General features: G+C 44.7%; 1 protein-coding gene across 2 annotated transcripts in view; it reads left to right on the plus strand.

The window, feature by feature from the left end:
* The window catches only part of crim1 (cysteine rich transmembrane BMP regulator 1 (chordin-like)), a 123,910-nt gene extending 102,519 nt beyond the window's left edge, over positions 1-21,391 (plus strand). The window contains exons 8-18 of one of the 2 annotated variants that reach the window (XM_064927934.1): positions 3,179-3,307; positions 3,908-4,064; positions 9,825-9,946; positions 10,858-11,070; positions 11,302-11,517; positions 12,875-13,096; positions 13,622-13,810; positions 15,500-15,616; positions 16,398-16,588; positions 19,568-19,674; positions 20,434-21,391. In XM_064927934.1, the coding sequence (XP_064784006.1) occupies positions 3,179-3,307; positions 3,908-4,064; positions 9,825-9,946; positions 10,858-11,070; positions 11,302-11,517; positions 12,875-13,096; positions 13,622-13,810; positions 15,500-15,616; positions 16,398-16,588; positions 19,568-19,674; positions 20,434-20,515 (1,745 nt within the window). In that variant the 3' untranslated portion in view covers positions 20,516-21,391. Of the gene's footprint in view, positions 1-3,178; positions 3,308-3,907; positions 4,065-9,824; positions 9,947-10,857; positions 11,071-11,301; positions 11,518-12,874; positions 13,097-13,621; positions 13,811-15,499; positions 15,617-16,397; positions 16,589-19,567 lie in introns of both variants that reach the window. The other variant, XM_064927935.1, reaches the window with a different exon arrangement.
* The last annotated feature ends 514 nt before the right edge of the window (positions 21,392-21,905 follow it).

Raw genomic sequence — 21,905 nt, forward strand, 5'->3', positions numbered from 1 at the left:
GTCCTCTGTACTGGGTCTGGCCCTCTGTCTGTACTGGGTCTGGCCCTCTGTTTATATTGGGTCTGGTCCTCTGTCTGTACTGGGTCTGGCCCTCTGTGTGTACTGGGTCTGGTCCTCTGTATGTACTGGGTCTGGTCCTCTGTCTGTACTGGCTCTGGCCCTCTGTGTATACTGGGTCTGGTCCTCTGTCTGTACTGGCTCTGGCCCTCTGTGTATATTGGGTCTGGTCCTCTGTATGTACTGGGTCTGGTCCTCTGTCTGTACTGGCTCTGGCTCTCTGTGTATACTGGGTCTGGTCCTCTGTCTGTACTGGCTCTGGCCCTCTGTGTATATTGGGTCTGGTCCTCTGTCTTTACTGGCTCTGGTCCTCTGTGTGTACTGGGTCTGGTACTCTGTCTTTACTGGCTCTGGTCCTCTGTCTGTACTGGCTCTGGCCCTCTGTGTATATTGGGTCTGGTCCTCTGTCTTTACTGGCTCTGGTCCTCTGTGTGTACTGGGTCTGGTCCTCTGTGTGTACTGGGTCTGGTCCTCTGTCTGTACTGGCTCTGGCCCACTGTGTATACTGGGTCTGGTCCTCTGTCTGTACTGGCTCTGGCCCTCTGTGTATATTGGGTCTGGTCCTCTGTCTATACTGGCTCTGGTCCTCTGTGTGTACTGGGTCTGGTCCTCTGTGTGTACTGGGTCTGGTCCTCTGTCTTTACTGGCTCTGGTCCTCTGTGTGTACTGGGTCTGGTCCTCTGTGTGTACTGGGTCTGGTCCTCTGTCTTTACTGGCTCTGGTCCTCTGTGTGTACTGGGTCTGGTCCTCTGTGTGTACTGAGTCTGGTCCTCTGTGTGTACTGGGTCTGGTCCTCTGTCTTTACTGGCTCTGGTCCTCTGTGTGTACTGGGTCTGGTCCTCTGTCTTTACTGGCTCTGGTCCTCTGTGTGTACTGGGTCTGGTCCTCTGTGTGTACTGGCTCTGGTCCTCTGTGTGTACTGGGTCTGGTCCTCTGTCTTTACTGGCTCTGGTCCTCTGTGTGTACTGGGTCTGGTCCTCTGTGTGTACTGGGTCTGGTCCTCTGTGTGTACTGAGTCTGGTCCTCTGTGTGTACTGGGTCTGATCCTCTGTGTGTAATGGGTCTGGTCTTCTGTATGTACTTGGCCCCTGGGAACACCAGGTAAACAGAAGCCAGGTCCTGCCACTGTCACCCCTGCCCTTGTCCCTCCCAGGCAGTCCACACACGCACACAAACACACACACACCCCCTGCCCTTGTCCCAACGGCCCCAGGGCACACGGCCCTCTGCTCCCGGCAGCTTCATTTAGCTCCCCCACAGCCAAGCCAGTGCTTTATGCATTTTTATTTCCTAATTATTATTTGTTAGGAGAGCTGGTTTCCTCAAGGTGACACCCCCTCTCTGTCAGGGTGGTTATTGTGCCAGACACACAGTGTGTAATTAAGCAAATCAAGGCTGTCACATTGGAATGAAGCCCTCTGGAGTCCTCTGCCATGCTTAACGTTTAATGCTACATAACTCACCTACACCGGGGATAGAGAGCGGTGAGGAGGGGTTACTTTGCGGTCATATGTGTGTTTTGTCACTGTTTTTGTGTGGTCTATTTTTCAATGCATTCGTTTCATGCCTTGAATTGCCATGCCCCTGCTACTGTACCTACCAGGCTGCTTTCAGCCTGCCCACCAGTTGTTTGTTAACAGGGACACCTTGTTTTAGCCCTAAGTCGTAGCAAGTTAATGAAATCAGAGCGAGAGAGCTCATTCTTAATTCATAATAACTATAAGTCCTGAAATAAAAGCATGGAGGCGTTCATCAGAGACAAATAACCTTGAGGGGAAAGCAGATGGGGAAAAGAGCATTGTGTCATTTTGTTACTTTTATCTGATGGGACTTAATTAAATTTGCACCTCCAGAATAATTGGCACTGCACTGTTTTCAGACAGACCTCCTCTCCCTCCCTACCTGGCCATTTTGTGTTAACCAGGAATTAATTCATCACAAAGTGACCCCAACCTTTCAACAACACATTTGTTTGCCTTTGTTTAATTAAATGTCCTCATAGGCTTCTATTCATTTTGTTTTGAATTGGTTTCCAATAGATTTAGCATTGTCTATGCATTATTAGCATTGTCTATACATTATTAGCATTGTCAGAATGTTTTCTTTCTACTGCTATGTTTATCTTGTGCATCATTACATTCATAGTCTCTTGTGACAGACTAGACTGGTCAGCGTACACGTGATCTGCATTCACGATAGTGTAGTCTACTTCAGAGAGAAGCCGCAGTTACTCACTGGTGTCTCCTCTGACCTTGACTGTCCTGTCCTCCCCCTAAATCCTCCTGGCCAACTCCTTTTCCTTCTGTCCTCCTCCTCACCGCCACATGTCATCCTTCCCACCTCTTCCTCCTCTCTACCTCCTCTTCCTCCTCCTGTCCTTCTCTTGTCCTACTCCCCATCTCCCTTCTCCTGTCCTACTTCCCACCTCCTCATATTTTCCTCCCTCCCCTGTCCTCCTCTTCCTCCCCACTCCTTCTTTGACTTCCTGGTCTGGTCCCCTCTTCAACTCTGGTACAACCCTCCTCATATTTATCATCAGAGAACAGCACTAGTCCTGGCCCCTCCCTATCAGAGAGGAGCCACATACAGCAGATAGCAGCCAGCCAGGCAGCCAGGGTGACAGGCATCAGGGAGGAATTTTTCAAAGCTGTCATAACTAAACCGTGTGCTGGTGTCTATGACTGTGAAATATGGCCGGCCAACGCCCTCCGATATGATTAAGTGCTGTATAATCTTTTAATGGATTCAAACAAACTGAACTGGAATGCAGACACCTCAGTGTGAAGCGATATGCATTAGATGGAGGAGTGGAGGAGTCGGGGCACAGAGGGCAGTTGGTCGTGCCTTTGTATAGAATATTATTGTAGCTGTCAGGTTTTTTCAACTATTGTTCTCTGATATTTACCCACTTTAATGGAAGGTAGGTGTAGGTTTGTGGAGAAATTGCTTTTGACTCTGATGGCTCCTATTAGTCATAATGCCAGAACAAAGCTGTGTGTTTGTGTGTGTGTGTGTGTGTGTGTGTGTGTGTGCGCTTGTGCGTCGTAAGTGTGTGTTGAGTGATGTTACTCAGTTGACTTGCCTCCAAAGTGGTGTGTGTGATTTTTGTTGGTTCCTTCAGAGCCCACCTACATCACGATGGCGCCCCCTACCTGTCAGTCATTAGAGAACTGCTCCCTGTCTGAGAAGGACTGCTTATACGGATTCCGACAGAACCTGAACAGCTGTCGCACCTGCCACTGCAAGACACGTGAGTACTGGGCCATATTCATTAGGGTACACAGCGGAATACTTTTAAAAACGTTTTCCAATGTAAAACGAAAATGTGCGTTTCTTATGACACAAATCCAGGGTGTGTCCTTGTTTCAGTCCATTTCCTTCCTATTGGTTCACGACGTGGTTTGGTCCGACGTCTCGGTCAGTGAAGCCTGTTTTGCAATATGTCTATTATTTCCTCTCACCGGATTGGTTTACACAGAGGACAGAACTCGCCCTGGGCCAATGACATTGAGACATTGTTCTCTGGTGCTCTCTCTCTCCTTCCTGACTGTCTGACTGTTTCTATGACTATACCTGTCTGGGACATTATCAGACATGGATTAAAGGAACACTGAGGGCAGACTCAGACATCTTGAAAGGGCTTTTAAAAACAAAGATGCACAATGTTTTGTATCCCTGCCTATCAGAAAAGAGCATTATCATAAGTCATGACTTCTGAGTTTCAGTAACAATTCCTCATTTTGAGTATCTCTCAATGAAGACATATTGACTTTTAGAACTATTAAATGACTGTTAGGTGTTTGGCTATAAACGGATGTCTGATGTGTTTCCTTCTGTGTTTTCCCTACAGGAGAAGAGCTGTGCAGTGCCCTGACCTCTGACTGTACCCTGAAGTGTCCATTCGGCCTGCAGACAGATGCCCACGGCTGTGACGTATGTCAGTGTCGCCCCAGACCCAAGAAGTGTAAGGCTGTGGTTTGTGACAAGGCCTGCCCCTTCGGATTCATGTAAGACAGCACTTCTCTCGCTCCCTCCTTCTCTCCCTTCCCTCCCTCCCTCCCTCCCTCCATCCCTACCCCTTCATCCCCCTCCCTCCCTCCCTCCCTCCCTCCCTCCCTCCCTCCCTCCCTCCCTCCCGCCATCCATCCATCCATCCCTACCCCTCCCTCCCTCCCTCCCTCCCTCCCTCCCTCCCTCCCTCCCTCCCTCCCTCCCTCCCTCCCTCCCTCCCTCCCTCCCTCCCTCCCTCCCTCCCTCCCTAACCCTTCATCCCCCTCCCTCCATCCCTCCCTCCCTCCCTCCCTCGCTCCATCCCTACCCCTTCATCCCCCTCCTTCCCTCCCTCTCTCTACCTCCGTCCTTCTTCCTCTCCCGCTGTCTTTACCGACACTCTACCCACTCAGACACACTTAATAACAAACATGCTGATTCCCCTCTCTCACAATTATCATATAGTTTTCATTCCAGCGCCCCACGCTTTGAAATATGAGGCGGTTCAAAATTGGCATCGTTTCAGAGTAAATTATGCCTACTTTTGCCAGTCACTTTCAGCCGTTATAAAGCAGTAGATCTTCACAGAGCTCGACAGACTGACAGATGGTCAATTGTAATTGAAATCGCGGCTCCTTCACACGTATGTCACAAATTACCCTGGTTACATGCTTTGCCTGTTATGCTTAAGTGAGTTGTACTCCTAAACGGACAAAATGATAACGTTTTCCTTCTCCACAACTCATTTTGGCTAAACCGGCATCGCGTGTGGAGTTGACAGCTTCACCCAGGTTACTGATTGGGTTTTGTGTGTTGCTGTTGCACACCGTAAAGGATAGCCTCTGATAGTGAAACTGAAGGGCTAATCTTCGAACAGGATGTTCTTTTAGCTTCTCCAAATGCACCTGGCCCCTAGTACCGTGCATGTAGGCTCACCGGACCGAATACACAGATTTCCATTTACTCAGAGGTACATCAGTAGTAAATCATTTATTATTTATTACAGCTCTCACTAAGGAATCTTGTCTGCAGGTTAAGAAGGTATGCACACACACACACACACACACACACACACACACACACACACACACACACACACACATGCTCATACCTCCTATGCTTGCTGTGCATAAAACTCACGCGTAGAGCTATAAAACCGAAGCTTTCATATACAGCACTGTGTAAAAATTGACAATTACAGCACATGCCCAACAGCCATACCACCTTCTGATTTAAATTAGTTTGAAAATAACTCAAATATTACAATATGACTCAATCTCAGTCTAATTGCCCCCCCCCCCCCCCCCCCACACACACACACACACACATACACACATCAGCTCTACTGATTTATTACATTACCATAGTTAGAGAAGCAGATTATGTGTGTCAGCGGTTCAGAATGGTTCCGGATATATGTCTAACTCACTACTGGACACCTAAGGCTCCTTCACTCACAGCCAAGTTAAAAGGTACAATCTGCAATACTTACTGATGTTAAATTATCATTTTAATGAATGATGTATTGACTATTGAAGAATGTAACTTATAATTGCCTCACAACTGTCTTACTCCATCAGAAGCCAAAATATAAAGTTGTTTCACGGAATAGATTTATAGCGGGGCTATAAATGACAGTTTGTGGCTTTAAAAGGACAATCTGCAGTTACTACGATCTATTTTTGGACAAAAGAATAATGATACATACCCATTTGATTCTTGAAGAATATAACTTCATGAGCTTAGATAAGACTGTCATACCCCATCAAAACCCCAAATATAAGATTTCTTTACTCCATGGTTTGGAAACAAAGTAAATTGTATGACTGGATGACTTCTTTGTATCAACTGCAGATTGCTCGTTTAAAAACCGCTTCTCCCTTGTAGTAATAGTAGTACACCTTCTCTTTCATAACATATTTTCTAGTGGGCAGCTAGCAGCTTTTCTATAATTCCCCGGGGAGGACGGTCCACCTGCACTATAATCCATCTGCCCTGTATCTTCACTGTGGTGTGGAGCAACCAGCCAGCTGGCCTGCTAGGAATCATTATGACAGAATAGTTATGATATGACAGAGAGTAAAACGCTTAGGTGGCAGGCAGTGTCCTGTCCACACATTTACCTTCCTATCATAAACTAAACTCTCCCTCAACAATGGTCTGTCACATACATTAAAGGTGTTACTCGACTGGTCTGTGCCTGCATTGAACCAATCGTTGCTCTCTCTCTCTCTCTCTCTTTCACTCTCTCTCTCTCTCGCTCTCTTTCGCTCTCTCTCTCTCACGCTCTCTCTCTTTCACTCTCTCTCGCTCTCTCTCGCTCTCTTTCGCTCTCTCGCTCTCTTTCGCCCTCTCTCTCTCTCTCTCTCTCTCTCTCGGTCTCTTTCGCTCTCTCTCTCACTCTCTCTCTCGCATCTCCCTTCCTCTCTTCCTCTCTCCCCCTCTCGCTCCCTTCTTCTCTCTCCCCTATCTTTCGCTCTCCCATTCCTTTCTCATGAATGAATGTGCACGGCGTGAATGCTTGCATCTAAGATTCTAATTTTAGATATCTATTTATGCGCCGTCAAAGTTATAGCTTACACCCTATGTTCGAGCAGCAAAGTGTTTCGTTTGAATAATTCAACGGGCCGCCGTCTCCTCTCCGTACAGACTCTATTGATATTCCCCACAACTGAAATGGCCCTTGATAGCTCCTTATCACCAAACCAAATGTGGATTGTACATGGCTGTTCCTCCTCAATCTTATTATTCATGAGATAAGAGAGTGGGCAGGAGAGGGAGAAGAAGGGGAAGGTTGGAAGGAGGGGCGGGAGGGATGAAGAGGGGGAGGATGGAGGGATAGAGGAGGGCCTGGATGGGACAGGGGGGATTTGGAACATGAATTTTGATTTAGGAAAGGAAAGGTGCTCTGCTCTGTCTGGTCAGAGCAGCGAGCCACAGAGCGATGTGTTTGTTTGATACGTCCCCATGGTCAGTCATTTGTGCCATCTGTTGACACGCGTGTAAACACACACAATGCCTCTTTCTCTCTCTCTCTCACACACACACACACACACACTCTCTTATCTCTGTCCTTGTTTTAACTGATGACATTGGTGCTGCTTGTCATTGGCATCTAGCTGGAACGTACACACTGCCTGTCTCTGATATGCAAATGTTTGTGTGACTGTTTGCTATTTGTTTACCTCTCCATGCAATGACAAAAACCATGTCACACTAATGACACAGATACCACGGCAAACAAACTTTTTCTGCTGTAAATTAAAGCATGTCACACAAACAAACACAAAGGCAAACTAAAAGTTGACGGGCGTCATCTGTCATCGGTGTTGTTGTTTTATTGAGGTGAGAGTTGAAACCATCACAGCTTAATATTCTCACGTTCACTATAGACTAGTGTAGCATGCACAGTCTTATTTTAGCACAGTTTTCTGTCATTCATGTTTTTTATGTCAATTTAATGGCACAGTATTTTGGCTATTTATTCAACTGGAATTGATGTGTGATTGCAGTTTTACAGTGTGATTTGGTATATTGTTTTTCCATAGGCTGAAATACAAGCACTGTTGTAAGCTGCTGCTAAATATATATGTAAAATATGATGAGGGTTTGCCAGTTAGTTTGGTTTTGGCACCAAACATTTTGCTTGCGGCTCAAATCAAATTGTATTTGCATGGTAAACAACAGGTGCAGACTAACAGTGAAATTCTCCTTTTCCAACAATACAAAGTTAAGATAAAGATTAAAAATGCAATACAAAATAGAAATAGTGACACGAGGAATATATACACAGGGAATGTTTGGGGGGCCTTACTCTGCCTGGAGTAGAGGTCTTGGATGGCAGGGAGCTCGGCCCCAGTGAAGTACTGGGCCGTACTCACCATCCTCTGTAGCACCTTGCGGTCGGGGGTCTTTGTAGTTGCCGTACCAACCGGTGATGCAGCCAGTCAAGATGCTCTCAATGGTGCAGCTGTGTAACTTATTTTCAGCCTCCTGAGGGGGAAGAGGCTCTGACGTGTCCTCTTCAGAACTGTGTGGGTGGGTGTGTGTGGACCGTATTCATTCGTTAGTGATGTGGACACCGAGGAACTTGAAGATCTCGACCCTCTCCTCTACAGCCCCATCGATGTGGAAGGGGGCCCTCTGTTTCCTGTAGTCCACTACCAGCTCATTTGTCTTGCTAGCAGTGAGGGAGAGGTTGTTGCCCTGGTCTCTGACCTCCTCCCTATAGGCTGTCTCATTGTCGTCGTCGATCAGTCCTACCACTGTTGTGTCGTCAGCAAACTTGATGATAGTGTTGGAGTCGTGCGTGGCCATGCAGTCCTGGAAAACAGGGAGTACAGGAGGGGACACCCTTTAAAAGATATATATATTTTACCTTTATTTAACAAGGCAAGTCAGTGAAGAACAAATTCTTATTTTTAATGACTGCCTCAGAACAGTGGGTTAACTGCCTGTTCAGGGGCAGAATGACAGATTTGCACCTTGTCAGCTCGGGGATTCAAACTTGCAACCTTTTGGTTACCGGTCCAACGCTCTAACCACTAGGCTACATGCCACCCCAGTTTCTACCCTTGAGGGGTAGAAACTGTTCAGGGTCCTGTTGTTGCCTACTCTCACCGCCTGGGGCAGCCCGTCAGGAAGGCCAGGATCAGGTTGCAGAGGGAGGTGTTTCGTCCCAGGCTCCTAAGCTTGGTGATGAGCTTGGAGGGGAAAATGGTGTTGAATAGTGAGCTGCGTTTGTTGACTAAAAGTATAACTACAAAGTGATCACTAATGATCATTAACAATAAAGTTAAGCTAAAGAAATGTAAATGTTTACTTTATTTGTCCTCGTAGGCTAATTGTACAGGGGACTTTCATGTTTCTTGGTCGGAGATTGTGACAGGCAAACGGTAGGGTGTTCCAGAGCTCAACTGTGTTGTGGTTCATGCAAACATGTTGATTTTCCCGGGGGAGGAGTGAAGTGCGAAATGGTACAATATGTTCCATGATGAAATGCATTGTGGGTACAATGTATTCTTAAACCTTTCATATCCTGTGTTGGAGGGAGTCAGACTTTACTGTAGGCCTACTTGCCGCAGCTCATGCAAATTGCTCTCAGGCATTATTGAGGCTTGCAGTGACTTATGTTGCTCTTCTTCCTATTGTTGCTCTTTGTACATATGTTAAGCACCTTTGGCGCCTATTTATTGTCAACATTGCCTATAAAAGCCCAAACCTTTGGCAGAAAAACTGATGTCCTTTCTGCCTCCTCACTGCAACACCCACCGTGATGGCCATTTTGGCCACCCTCACGGTTGTAATCTATAATCAGTGATGCTTCGCATAGACACGCTAGCTTCATCCAAAGTGGCTCGTCATGTGGTTGCTAGCAAGCCAACAGCATGCTAGGCAGTGCTAGGTATCAACAGCCAATCTAGCAGGGGCTAGAAGCCATAGTGAGCTTCGATTGGTGTATTGCGCGGCGTTATCGCTGAGTATTTGCATAAAATTCAGCTTTCGCCCTGTTCACGCTCCCTCGCCATTTTCGCATCGTCCAACGTTCCCCCAGACACTTCGCTTCTCATCGCTTTTCTTCCAATGAAAATGAATGGCCTTTGTTGTTATTTCACCTGACATCATCCCTAGTGGATATGGGCCGTCCCACTCAGCAAAGGTGGATTTTATAGGCTCTCCATTTCAGATACTGTAGAATATACTACATAAATTAGCACCTATATTTTCCAACCTTGTGAATAAGTGATGTTAACCTCTGTCTCCTCTACTCCCATCAGAAAGAACAAGCATGGTTGTGACATCTGCCGCTGTAAGAAGTGTCCAGAGTTACCTTGTGACAAACCCTGTCCAATGGGCTTCCAGCAGGACGAGTTGGGCTGCCTGAAGTGCCAGTGCAGAGGTGAGTGCCATCTATTGATAACCTCTGATACTTTTGCGTTCATAATTTAGATGCTGCTAATAAAATACAAAAGTTCTCCAAACTCTCTCCTCTCTTTCCCCTGTCAGACTTGGAGAACCACTACCAGTACCTAAACGTTATAACTATTCTGCTGTCAGTGTTTTCTTCTTTCACATATTACGCCCATAGAGAGTTGTCTGGAGTAGTCTCCTGCTGCCAGTCAAACCATCTGGTTATTGTTTTTGTTTGCATCATAGTCAGCACCTTCACCAACCAAACTTTTGTTGTGATGGATGTTGAGGATATAGAATATGACTAAGGATGTGTCATGAAAGGCACCCTATTCCCTTAATAGTATACTACTTTTTGATGGGCTCTGGTCAAAAGTAATACACTATATAGGGAATAGGGTGCCATTTGAGACATACAGTATTGTTACATCTTTGGTGTGACCAGATGGCAGGCTGGGGGTCATCTCCTCCACACAGATCTATTATTGATACTTCTCTTGTGTTCTGCTGTGATTTGCACTAAATAATGAACTCCCTGTCAAATATTAATGAATGAGGGTTCAAAACATATCTCTTTTAATGAGAAAAACATTTAAATCTGTCTTTCTTTTGAGCCATCCGTCCCTGTATGGCTCAGAATCTCAGACAGGATTTTAATCAAGGTGTTTTTTTTCTCTCCCTGATAATGATTTGTTCCTGGTTGGCTCCTGATCCTGTAAACCAGTCAGTGATTGGTCCGCCTAACACTGTACACTCTTAGAAAAAAGGGAATCATAAAAGGTTCTTCAAAGGGTTCTTCTATGGGGACAGGTTCTAGATAGCACCTTTTTTTCTAAGAATGTACTTTACAGTGTTAGGGTTGTGCTGGTAGTTGTATCTCTAAAACGTGTCCTCTTCCAGACCAGAGCTCCTCATCAGTCGCCCCATCAGTGAAAAAGGGCTCATGTCTGTCCATGGATGGAAGACGGCACGAGAATGGGGAGAACTGGCATGATGGCTGCCGGGACTGTTACTGCCACAGTGGCAGGGAGATGTGTACCCTCATCTCGTGCCCCGTGCCAGCCTGCGACAGCCCTGCCATACGGACTGGACAGTGCTGCCCATCCTGCCCAGGTAAGGAAACCTAAAACAACCTAATGAAATAAGGAAACAACTGTGCACTTGTAGTAGGCTATTCTTAGAAAGAATGGTTGGTGTGTATACTTGAAACCATCTTAAAGATATTGCCGATTTCCCCATCTTCTTCATTGTTTCATGGTGATACTGTTGATAATACAGGACATACTAATGAAAAAGCTGTTTCACCTTTGACCCTGTGCTCACTCTTCCGTTCTCCTCCCTCAGATGAGCCTAGCTCCCACAAGCCAGACCTGGGGGACTCGTCAGTGTGCCTGGCCCCGGGGGGAGAGTACTTTGTGGAGGGGGAGACGTGGAACATCGACGCCTGCACCCAGTGCACCTGTCACAGTGGGCGTGTCCTGTGTGAGACAGAGGTGTGCCCGCCCTTGCTCTGCCAGAGTCCAATCAGAACGCAAGACTCCTGCTGCCCTCACTGCCCAGGTGAATTTGAGTAGCCGTTGGTTATTCAAGTTGGCTTCTAAACACTATGGGTCTTTCTATAGGTCTTTCTATATTCAGTATCTGAGTCTGTGGGGCAACTATAATATTATGTTATAACGGCAGCCTTGACATTATGCTTAAATGCAGCCTAAGCCCTAAGCCGTGTATATATATATATATATATATATATATATATATATATATATATATATATATATATATATATATATATATATATATATGGTAGAGATGAATGTGAAGGGGGATAGTATCTCAAGATAGTCTTAACTGAGCTGAGGTCCTAAAGTAAACTATAGCTGCAAAGACCTGGCATTGAGAGAGATGCTATTGTGATGTTTACTATTTGCCTTGGCTCTATTTCCAATACAACAATATTGCTTGTTGAGGGGGACACAGAGGGGAGAGAGAGAGAGGGGGAGAGAGAGAGAGAGGGGGGAGAGATGGGAGAGAGGGGGAGATGGGGGAGGGAGGGAGGGAGGGAGGGAGGGAGGGAGGGAGGGAGGGAGGGAGGGAGGGAGGGAGGGAGGGAGGGGGGAGGGAGGGAGGGAGGGAGAAAATAGTCCAGAATCAAACTGTAGAGAGAGCGAATGAAAAGAATGTGCATAATGCATAAGTTATGGAGCTCGAGACATGAATAGTGCATGAGAAAATGGAGACTTACCAAACCAAACATGAAACAGACAGGGGTGCTTTGGGCCTCTGTCAGAGTAAAACAGTGTAACAGCACAGAGATGCCTGGAAGGCCACCAACACAACTCTCACATGGATATTTTTGTTTGTTTCCATCTCTTAAAGATGTACTATGCAGAAATCGCTCCGTATTTTCTGGTTGCTAAAATTCTAATACTTCACCCAATTTCAGTTTGCGACAAAACAAGCAAGCATGGTGTAGAGAATCATTGTACCATCTAAACCGCTGGGAATTATATTTTCCATAACCACAAATATTGTAGTATAGAAATAGTGCACATAGAACAGATTTAACGCTTCTTAGACTTGCTTTCAATGAGACTGACAGATCTATAACTCACATTTCTATGTGAATTTGGTCGGGTCGCCCAAAAAGTTACATATTGCATCTTTAAGCTGTTTGTTTGAGATGTTTTAGCTGAATATATCAAAGACGCAAAGATGAACATTCTACCATTTGAATGTCATCAATATTTTAAGTCCTGGAATCCAAACCGATGTATTCTTGTCAGATGAACCAGTTCTTAGGTGCTCTGTTGGCTTCCAAGAGCTACAGTCACATCTAAAGAACACATCTTTGAAAGTATACCTGACTAAGTGCAGTCAGTTGATCCTGACTGTGTGTTTCTCCCTCTCTCCTCTATAGACGAGCCCATCACTCCCCAATCTCCCAGTAATGACAGCATGCCCAGCTACTGCAGGAACGAGGAGGGAGACATCTTCCTGGCCGCAGAGTCCTGGAAGCCCAACACTTGCTCCAGCTGTGTGTGTCTGGACGGTCAGATCAGCTGCTTCTCAGAGTCCTGCCCACCTGTTGGCTGTGCCAGGCCCGTGCTACGCAAAGGACAGTGCTGCCCCTATTGCCTCGGTATGCTGCACACAGACATGCAGACACACACACACAGATAATTGGACCTACCTGTACTATAGACAATGTGGGGAGATAAGCAGAGTAAAGCAGGTTTTACTATCCTTGTGGGGACCAGAAGTCATCACAAGGAAAAGTCTGACAAGTGGGGCATTTCGCAGGTACCCACAAGGGAAAAGGCTATTTTAGGCTTAGTGGTTAGGTTTAGGGTTATGGTTACAATTAGGGTTAGGGTTACAATTAGAGTTAGGAGTTAGGGTGAGGCGTTATGGTTAGGGTTAGGTTAAGGGTTAGGGTTTTAATAGCATTTTAAATGGGAACAAATTGTTGGCCCCCACAAGGATGGTAAAACGAACGTGTGTGCTGGCGTGCATGCGTACGTGCATGTATGTGTGCATGTATGTGTGCATGTCTGTGTGTCTGCATGTGTGTCTGTGTTTGCGTGTTTACTGAATGAGTATCTTCCATATGTTTACCTGTCCCCAAGGTTGATCCTATTTGATCTTCTCCCGTGTCTCCTGACAGATACCACACCGCGAGCCGTGTGCCACTTCAATGGGAAGACATATGCAGACGAGGAGCGCTGGGACATAGACAGCTGTACACACTGCTACTGCCTTCAGGGACAGACCCTCTGCTCTACTGTCAGCTGCCCCGCCCTGCCTTGCCACCAACCCACCATAGTGGAGGGCAGCTGCTGCCCCATGTGTTCAGGTGTGTGTGTGTGTGTGTGTGTGTGTGTGTGTGTGTGTGTGTGTGTGTGTGTGTGTGTGTGTGTGTGTGTGTGTTTGTGTGTGCACGCGCATGCGTGCGTGTGTATTTGTTGCCGTTCATTCTCATTGCCTCTAATGAATTCCTTCCCCCTCAAACATATAGTACACACACGCGCACACGCGTGCACACACACACACACACGTGTTCACACTCCCTTGCAAAATATGAATTGTCTGGTCATCAATATTACTTAAGCAATAAGGCATGAGGGGGTGTGGTATATTGGCCATATACCACAAACCCCCAAGGTGTTTTATTGTTATTGTAAACTGGTTACCAACGTAATTAGAGCAGTAAAAATAAATGTTTCGTCATGCCTATGGTATACGGTCTGATATACCACGGCTGTCAGCCAATCAGCATTCAGGGCTCGAACCACACCGTTTATAATGCTATTAATATCATAGCGTTGTTGAATACTCATTTCTGATTGGCTTGAAAGGCATTCTAGAGCATGCATTATTTCCCTACAACACACGGAGTCAGCACAGCAGAATTCAAAGGCTATAGTTCATTCTAACATGTTATATATTTGAGCTGCTTTTGAAAGCAAAAGTCTAAGTGAAAGCATTATTGGCATTGTTAGATAATAGCAAGCTAGGACTGAAGATTTGGTGAGCTAAACGAGCAACGTCTGATTGGTTACCAAGGCATCCACTGTAGCTATCTAGTAAACTTGCTCGCTACTTCAGTGGATGTTGAACACATTTCTACCTGCAAATGAAAACATTTCTAGCAGTAAATGTGTTAAATTATAGCCATGGTATAAAAGAGATAATCAACTCGGGGCTCTATGCTTTCTCTGGAAAATAATACAACTCTGTGGAAGGTTAGATCCACTCTGCTAGAAGACATAGCATCTCGTTGATTTTCCCCTATGCATATTCCCTTCACTACTTTGAAAGAAGGACTATAAAAGAGTGCAGATGTCCTCCCATTGATGTTGCTATGTATTCACACCATGTTCCTCAAATATTTATTTGTTTGACTGTTAAGTAATGAGTTGAGTAATTGAGGAGGACAACCACAGCAAACACACCTTCATTGATATTAATAGTTGAATGAAGGGATTAGGGTTTTACTGGGCTGTGTGGTGAATTAACATGCATTGCTATGGCTAGATAATAGCATTGATCATAGCTCCCTCTCTGTTCTCTATGTCACTGCTCGGCCCTGGATCGATGAGATGCAGCAGTAGTGTAATTATAAAACTCACAGCAGAGCTCTGAGGAGAACGCCACTGCCCGTAATTCACACCAGCTGGGTTCAAATACTATTATAAATCATTTCAAATGATTTATCTAATCTTGATTGAGCTTGGCTGATTTAATGGAACCAATAGAGTAGTGACACGTGGGGACATTAGATGTGATTGGGTGGAGATGAAAATGCATAACATCCCCTCTCTTCACAGAATCAGGCTCAATTAATAAAAAGCCAAAGGTCCCACACTCACTGCAGCTCACTCACCACTCACTGTTCAATACATCTTCTCGTTATTATTCCTCTCTCTCTCTCTCTCTCTCTCTCTCTCTCTCTCTCTCTCTCTCTCTCTCTCTCTCTCTCTCTCTCTCTCTCTCTCTCTCGTCTTTACCTAACCACGTGTTTCTATATTATGTTACCTCATAGAGATGTACGCACCAGCCCCCACCAACGTGCCCATCGAGAAGACAGACCAGCATGGAGACAGGAACCAGGCTGCCTGGCCCACACGCAGTGAAAATGACATCATGCCCCAGTTCAGAGGTCAGAGTTCAAATCAAACACTTCCTGGTCTGTCATGCTGCTAAATAAAGCTCCCCTACTCCCCAACTCACACACCAAACAACTGATTCCCTTTCAAAATGGTATTTTCCCTAACCCTTAACTTAACCCAAACGTTAACCCTAACGCCTAACCCTAAACCTAACCTGTGATCCTAAATCTAACGCTAATTGTAACCCTAACTCTAAACCTAACCCCTTAGCCGAAAATAGCCCTTTTCCTTGTGGGGACCGGCGAAATGTCCCACTTGTCCGAATATGAGGATTTTTGTTCCACACAAGGACAGTAAACCCAAACACACACACACACACATATATATATATATATACTTGACACATCCCCATCATTAGCAGGTGCAGTGGGGTGTCTGTCTCCTTGGTGCTGCTGTAGCTGCTAAATGTTTTTGCAGACGGCCATATGAAACTCTTCATCCAGGAGCAGAGTCTGCTCTTTCCTTTTAACTGCAATCTAGGGACTGATTCAATTCTCCATAACTCTGCTATGCCTAAGCATGTCCAGTGGTGTTGGAGTGTTGCTGGGAGGATACCACATTATTGTTTAGTTTCTAGCACACTTACGTTATGAATTGATACACATACCACGTGAGGTTACAACAGCCGTTTTTTAAGACGTAAAAAGTATTTTCTGAAATCCTACACTGCACCTACCAACGGTATGAGGATTATATATAAACATGCCAACATCTCATGATAAAGAAAGGTTTGAATCCTGTAATGTTGTGTGTGTGTTTCCTTTGTCACAGGGGACTTTGGTAGTCTCCAAATGCCCTATCTGGATGGGAAGACCCCAGTTCCCAGTGAGGACACCAAACTGCACTCTGTGGCTTGGGTGGCACTGCCCATCGTCATGATGCTCTTCACCATCACAGCTCTGCTCTACGTCAACCAGAAGAAGCAGTGGATCCCTGTGCTCTGCTATCGCACCCCCACTAAGGTAAGGGGAGACATTACCCATATTTACAGTTCATTCGGAAAGTTTATTTTTTAACTTGCAGCCTTATTCTAAAATTGATTAAATATAAATATATTTTTTTCCCTCATCAATCTGCACATAATACCCCATAATGACAAAGCAAAAACCGGTTTTTAGACATTTTAGCAAATTTATAAAAATAGAAAATAGAAATATCTTAATTCATATATCTTTACCACTACAAATCAGCTGGGCGAGACAATCTGGATCCTCTCTTTCTAAAATTATCCGCCGCAATTGTTGCAACCCCTATTACTAGCCTGTTCAACCTCTCTTTCTTATCATCTGAGATCCCTAAAGATTGGAAAGCTCTAGACCCAAACTGTTACAGACCTATATCTATCCTACCCTGGCTTTCTAAAGTCTTCGAAAGCAAACTGAACAAACGGATCACCGACAAATTTCGAATGGCACCGTACCTTCTCCGCTATGCAATCTAGTTTCCGAGCTGGTCATGGGTGCACCTCAGCCACGCTCAAGGTCCTAAACAATAACGGAGAAGGTATTGATAAAAGACAATACCGCCATTGATAAAAGACAATACTGTGCAGCCATATTCATCAACCTGGCCAAGGCTTTCGACTCTGTCAATCACTGCATTCTTATCGGCAGACTCACCAGCCTTAGTTTCTCAAATGACTGCCTCGCCTGGTTCACCAACTACTTCTCAGATAGAGTTCAGGGTGTCAAATCGAAGGGCCTGTTGTCTGGACCTCTGGCAGTCTCTATGGGGGTGCCAGAGGGTTCAATTCTCGGGCCAACTCTTTTCTCCTTATATATAAATGATGTCGCTTTTGCTGCTGGTGATGCTCTGATCCACCTCTATGCAGACGACACCATTCTGTATACTTCTGTCCCTTCTTTGGCACTGCATTAACAAACCTCCAGATGAGCTTCAATGCCATACAACCTTCCGTGGCCTCCAACTGCTCTTAAATGCAAGCAAAACTAAATGCATGCTCTTCAACCGATCGCTGCCTGCACCCGCCCACCCATCTAGCATCACTACTCTGGACGGTTCTGACTTAGAATATGTGGAACTACAAATACCTAGGTGTCTGGTTAGACTGTAAACTCTCCTTCCAGGCTCACATTAAGCATCTCCAATCCAAAATTAAATCTAGAATCGTCTTCCTATTTCGCAACAAAGCATCCTTCACTCATGCTGCCAAATATTCCCTCGTAATACTGACTATCCTACCGATCCTTGACTTCAGTGATGTCATTTACAAAATAGCCTCCAACCCTCTACTCAGCAAATTGGATGTAGTCTATCACAGTGCCATTCATTTTGTCACCAAAGCCCCATATACTACCCACCACTGCAACCTGTATGCTCTCTTTGGCTGGCCTTCGCTTCATATTCGTTGCCAAAACAACTATCTCCAGGTCATCTATAAGTCTTTGCTCGGTAAAGTCCTGCTTTATCTCAGCTCACTGGTCACCATAGCAGCACCTACCTGTAGCACGTGCTCCAACAGGTATATTTCACTGGTCACCCCCAAAGCCAAGTACTTGTTTGGCCACCTATCCTTCCAATTCTCTGCTGCCAATGACTGGAACGAATTGCAAAAATCACTGAAGCTGGAGACTTATCTCCCTCACTAACTTTAAGCATCAGCTGTCAGAGCAGCTTACCGATCATTGCACCTGTACATAGTCCATCTGTAAATACCCCACCCAACTACCTCATCCCCATATTGTTATTTTTTTGCTCCTTTGCACCCCAGTATTTCTACTTGCACATTCATCTTCTGCACATCTATCACTCCAGTGTGTAATTGCTAAATTGTAATTATTTCGCCACTACGGCCTATTTATTGGTCTGAGTGTCCTTTAGTTGCCTTTTGGAAAACTCCAAGTGGCATGTCATGTGCTTTTTAATGAGGAGTGGCTTCCGTCTGGCCACTCTACCATAAAGGTCTGATTGTTGGAGTGCTGCAGAGATGGTTTGTCCTTCTGGAAAGTTCTCCCATCACCACAGAGGAACTCTGGAGCTCTGTCAGAGTGACCATTGGGTTCTTGGTCACCTCACTGACCAAGGCCCTTCTCCCCCGATTGCTCAGTTTGACCGGGCAGCCAGCTCTAGGAAGAGTCTTGGTGGTTCCAAACTTCTTCCATTTAAGAATTATGTTCTGTGTTATTGGGGACCTTCAATGCTGTAGAAATGTTTTGGTACCCTTCCCCAGATCTGTGCCTCAACACAATCCTGTCTCTGAGCTCTAATTCCTTCGACCTCATGGATTGTTTTTTGCTCTGAGATGCACTGTCAACTGTGGGACCTTATGTAAACAGATGTGTGGCTTTCCAAATCATGTCCAATCAATTTAATTTACCACAGCTGGACTATAATCAAGTTGAAAAACATCTCAAGGATGATCAATGGAGTCTCATAGCAAAGGGTCTGAATACTTATGTAAATAAGGTGTTTCTGTTTTTATTTTGTTTTTGCTTTGTCATTATGGGGTATTGTGTGTAGATTGATGAGGATTTGTTTTATTTAATCGATTTCAGAGGCTGTAACACAACACAATGTTTTTTTTTTAAGTCAAGGGGTCTGAATACTTTCTGAATGCACTGTATGCCTGGTTGGTTTCTGTCCTGCTTTACTGCAGCCTGTGGGTTGTTGTTGTAATATAGTTGACGGTATAAAACGCCAGGGAATATCATAACAGCAGTTTATGGAGAAGGATACGTGATCAATGTCTTTACTTTTGAATATAGAACTAATTGAATGTAAAACAATATGACTATTATTGATTACAATGATTACATTGTCTAGTAATGACATAGTAAATACTCTATGTATACAGCCTGAGCAGAGCCTTATTGAGAAATATAAAATAGTATGAATATACAAATAAAATCCATATCTAAGGCTCTGAGCCTAACTAGATTGTTATCTGTGGAGGTAACTAAATGTCTGTGTGTCCTCTATAGCCCACCTGCCTCAACAACCAGTTGGTGTATGTTGACTGCCAGAAAGGTACCAAGGTGCAGGTGGACAGTTCGCAGCGCATGCTCCGGATCGCCGACCCTGATTCTAGGTACAGCGGTTACTACAGCATGCAGAAACAAAACAACTTCAACAACCTGCAGGCCGACAACTTCTACCAGACTCAGTGAGACAGACTGGCCTCGCCTCGTGTCCTGTACTCAGCAGTCAGCAAGCAGCCAAAACCAGAGAGAGAGAGAGAGAATGAGAGAGCACCTTACCTACAGTACCTTCAGAACAACTATGACTTACCACAGACAGACAAAGACATGTCACCAAACCTATAAGATGACAAGATCACTAGCAAACTAGCAAAGATCACTCCAAACAAAAAAAGAACAGACAGACAATTGACAATGTCCTCAAGATTAATAACAAACCAAACAAAATAGAATAGAATTAGGATTATGATGACACAATGGGAGAACCAGAATCTAGACTTTCCCTAGATTATTATTATAAAAAATGATTGTGAGTGATTGTGAGTGAGTGTTACGTGTGTGTGTGTGTGTGTGTGTGTGTGTGTGTGTGTGTGTGTGTGTGTGTGTGTGTGTGTGTGTGTGTGTGTGTGTGTGTGTGTGTGTGTGTGTGTGTGTGTGTGTGTGTGTGTGTGTGTGTGTGTGTGTGTGTGTGTGTGTGTGTGTGTGTGTGTGTGTGTGTAAAGTTAGATATGAAGCTTTGGGATTAGGACAAACTGGGTATTTTTCAAGCTATGGTATTTTCCTGCATTCCTGCTTCCTTGAAAAAGGCCTTTGAAGAGATAAACCGAATAATCCAAGCTATTGTTTTCTGTTGAACACTGAACTTTTAGAACCAAAGCTCCTCCGACTGTCTGTCAAATAAAAATCACACCCTGTGAGAGTGAGGCTAGAGGAACGCTGTGGCCTGTCTGAGCTGAGCTAAGCCATGGCAGGACGGACTGACGACTGCCGGACTTCATGTGGCGACTCAGACGAAAGAGAGTGAACGAAGGAAAGAAAGAGAGGTCAGACACCGTAGACCCCATCACAGACAGAACTCAACTGAGCACCTCTCAGGTCTGTTCAAGCTGGACTATTCCTCCCTTCTTTCCTTCCTCTTTTCCTCCCCTCCTTTGAAAACGTCAAAATTGGCTAGTTGTCTTTTCTTTTCCTGTGGAACGTCACCTGTTGGAAAGGAAGTGGACAGAAAGAAAGAAGCGCCACTCGCTCCGTCACCAGGCTGTTGTTCTCCCTGGTCAGTCGTTTGGATTTCTAATATCTGTTTATTTTTCTTGGATGTTCTCATTTTCCTCGTCATTTTCAAATCTCCGTCATAATTTGGCTAAATGTATTTAACATCAAAGGACAAGTTGACTTTCACTCACTCCAAACAATGGTGTCTTTTATTTTGGATAAAGAATAAAGGGGTTCCGGTTGATAAAGGCAGGATGAAGCGAGTGTATTTCTTGAGGACTTGCGCATATGCTTTATAAGTGCTGCTTTGCTTCTGTAAGTCTGTTTTCCACTGAGTCACACACACATAGAGATACTCTTTGGCTCCTTTAGGAAACACTGAGAATACAAGGAAACATAGTATCATCGAATATGTTCAAATGTCTTTTCTCTTGGGGTCTCTGAAGACGAGCTACGGTAAAAGTAGCTCTTTGATATTTTTCCTCCTTCCTTTTGTTTTGTTTTACTGGCTGTGCGACTAACAGTCTCTTCTGGAGGCTGTTGCATCACCTCGTTTTACCCAAGCACCTTTGTTATTTTATTCTTTGCAAAAAATAAAATTGGTTTCAAACATTATAGGAACACTTATGTACATATTACTGCAACAGATGAAAATATTGTGTGACTATATATGTATGTATGTATGTTGTGTATGCATGTATGTACGTGTGTCAACACACATTCATACATACAAGGTTTGTTTTCTTCACATGTACATTTCTCCATTCATTTCCTATTGAATGTATTTATGATTGAGAAAAGAGATGTGATGAAATAATGGCACACTTGATGAGAACTAGCATTCCATTTGCCTTGCTTGTTTGAAAAAAAAGTCAAAAAGAGGAGTGATAGAGACAGGACGGGAAAAAGACGAACGTCAATCTTTTTTTGTCATTTATTTTATGTCAATTTTTATTTATTTTAAACCCATTGTATGTCCATGAGGGCTTTGTTTGATTGGTCTGTGAGTTCCCTATCTATTTGTGTCAATCTGCTTCCCTGAATGAAGCAATGTCCAAAATGCCAACCATATAATGACAAGTGGGTTCTGGGCTTAGCAGTACCAGGCTCTCTCAATCTTTTATTCTTC

The sequence above is a fragment of the Oncorhynchus masou genome, chromosome 21, assembly GCF_036934945.1.
Source record: "Oncorhynchus masou masou isolate Uvic2021 chromosome 21, UVic_Omas_1.1, whole genome shotgun sequence".
NCBI classification, from domain to species: domain Eukaryota; kingdom Metazoa; phylum Chordata; class Actinopteri; order Salmoniformes; family Salmonidae; genus Oncorhynchus; species Oncorhynchus masou.